This window comes from Lactuca saligna, chromosome 3, assembly GCF_052625555.1.
Source record: "Lactuca saligna cultivar CGN05327 chromosome 3, ASM5262555v1, whole genome shotgun sequence".
NCBI lineage: Eukaryota > Viridiplantae > Streptophyta > Magnoliopsida > Asterales > Asteraceae > Lactuca > Lactuca saligna.
In genome coordinates this window covers 10,960,663-10,963,381 of record NC_136419.1, presented here as the reverse complement: position 1 = coordinate 10,963,381, position 2,719 = coordinate 10,960,663, and the positions used below count along the sequence as shown (strand labels likewise).

Sequence of the window (2,719 nt, the reverse complement as noted above, 5' to 3'; positions counted from 1 at the left end):
CTCTTTACCGGATTACCATTTGTCTTTTTTGTTGCGACTAATGTTCAGAAGTTTATATAAGTTTTGAACGGAAAACTGAATATTGAAGATATTTTTCATATTTTTAACTTGTAAGTTAATTTTTTTTCTTTTCTTTAGGATTTTAAGATCTCGATCTCGATCTTGTAAACCTAAAAACGATTCTATATAGGATCTTAATCTTGATAAGCTTGATATCGAACTATACATACATATACACAAAATTGAGTAGACCGTTCACTTTCTATTCTTTATTGCTTTCTTTATCGGTATATATACTCTTAATATTTTGTTTTTGTTTTTGTTGCCTGAACCAGCTAGACACAAAATATAATCGTAATATAACAAACTTATCCATAACATAATATAACAAACTTTGTGTAAGCTAAGTTTATATGGTCCGACGATACCTTCAATAAACTTTAGTTATTACTTTATGATGGTTACTTTTACTTTCATTAATATGACAATTTATCATTGCTAATATGGGGTCGATGTTTATTGTACTTTTGTAGAACTACAATTGCTTATTTTGTACTTGTCCATCTTTATGTTTGGTCCATCCTTACTCTATATATATAGCAGCTACTAAACATTGAAGTTATTTCTTGCATGCATGTTCGATCATGTGGTGTCATATGCACATAGGCAGGCAAAAGCACATGGAGTTGATTTGTGTCACTTGTATCCACTATAACTGAACGCAACGTTTTATGACTTTTATCCACTATATATAGTTGAACAAGAATGATCTGTTATAAATCATACAATTAGTTCTTGGAGCAGTCATAACGACTACAATTCAGTATTAAATAACTATATCATTCACAAATGTGTCTCTTATTATCTATATTGAAAAGAAAGGGGAAAAAAAAAAAAAAGCAAACCATACCAAACAATAAACGAAGGGTAAAACAAAATAAATACAAAGGGCATAGGTACTTGATCGAAAGAACGAAGGAGGGTGTTGTTTCATGAACACATAGGACAATAAATGAGTCCATTTTCATTGCATTCGGGACACCTTTCTTTTTCTTTCTTATCTCCGACCACGACCTTACAACTCCCTCCGCAGTCCATACAAGGTACGAACCTAGCACCACCGCAGCCTTCACAAGCTTGCCTACCCACCTGTTTCTCAATGCCAACTCGACTCAGTATCCTCCTGAGTCGACCCGTCTCGTTCAATCCAACAATCTCATCTACACCCCCTATGTACCTACCCTTAACAAACATCCTCGGAACACTCGCGAACTCACCAAGCAACTCTTTCAACTGAGTCCGGAACTCGCCGTGTAATGATACGTCCCGTTCCTCATACACAAACCCATGGAGCTCCATGATGGATCTAACCTGATTACAGTCTTCATATGTCCTTCGGATCCCACCCAACGACGTCGTGTAGATAACCACCTTTTCCGACCCTCCCGGTGGACAGATTTCTTGGTAATCCTCAAGTGGGTCCCGCTTAATGAAAAGTGGCGGTAAGCCTTGTCTATCTCTTTCCATCTGATCTCTTAATAAAAACGGGTTTTCTTTCAATGATTTGTATCCGTCTGTCAATGGAGGTTGCATTGATATGGACCCTGTCTCTGATATGGATTTGGTACCCGGATCCGTTCGCCTCAACCGGGAGCCAAATTTCGTCAACTCGTTAGACGACTCGGTTTTCTTCAACGTGGATGTTGGTTTGTTTGCGGCCTTTGTGTTCTTTTCGAGTTCTTCAAGTGTGTGGAAAGAGAAGCTCCTGCGTTTAACCTTTTTCGCCGGCATCGGCGTCGGTGCAGGTGATGTTTCGGCTGGGGTTGGAAGAGGCGATGGAGGTACAGGAGAGTTTAGGGTGGGTTTTAAATCTTCCAACTCCTTGCTGACTTCATCCCATGACCGCGGAGGATCTTCGTCGTTATCGAGCTTCTCGAGGATCGGGGCCGGCAAGTGAGTGACGGGTTTTTCCGGCTGAGGCTTCCCATCATCCTCTTGTTCTTCTCCAGCTAGCCATGGCTCTTTGATGGCGTGGATGTCGAAAACAGCGAAACTGGTGGAGGCCGGACGGTAGACATCGACAGTTCCGGCCTCAATTTGTTTAGATGAGGCGCAACCCATAATTGTAACTGAATCGAGCTAGGGTTTCAACTGACGAATTGTTTGGAATTTGGGAAGTACTCAGGAGGTTATAGATATAAGGAAGTAAGTTTTGTGGTTCTTAGGGTTTATCCATTCAGATTTTGGGTAGGGGATGCATGGGGGTATTCTTCGTAATTCTGTAGCGGGCGAGTGTTAGAGTTTTCTGGTGAGGGGCCAGAAATTCGGGTCACTTTGAGTGTGGATTGGAAGCTGACACGTACTTCCTTACACGCCTCATTCCATTTTCATTTTATTTTTTAAGTTCATTTTCCTTTTCTATATATAAGCGTGAATTTTAAACACAAAACTCCAAAAATGATCTCTTTATTTTTTTTTAAAAATCTAGTTTAAAATTCGAATTTTATAGTTTCATGGTCCTTTAAACCATTTCGTAATGACTACAATACTATTAGGGTATTTATTTTTATTTTCTTGCAATTTTTTTTAAGTCTAATGTTCATTTATTTATTTAAACAATTAAAAAAATAAAAGGGTTCTCTCTCTCTCTCTCTCTCTCTCTCTCTCTCTCTCTCTCTCTCTCTCTCTCTCTCTCTCTCTCCCTCCTTTATCGACCAAT

General features: G+C 39.0%; 1 protein-coding gene across 1 annotated transcript; it reads right to left on the bottom strand.

The window, feature by feature from the left end:
- Nucleotides 1-766: 766 nt before the first annotated feature.
- On the bottom strand, nt 767-2,330 carry LOC145034455 (Glutaredoxin family protein). The gene has a single exon (XM_078982873.1). The coding sequence runs from the start codon at nt 2,119-2,121 to the stop codon at nt 991-993; it is 1,131 nt and encodes a 376-aa protein (XP_078838999.1). The 5' UTR covers nt 2,122-2,330; the 3' UTR covers nt 767-990.
- Between the last annotated feature and the right edge of the window lie 389 nt (nt 2,331-2,719).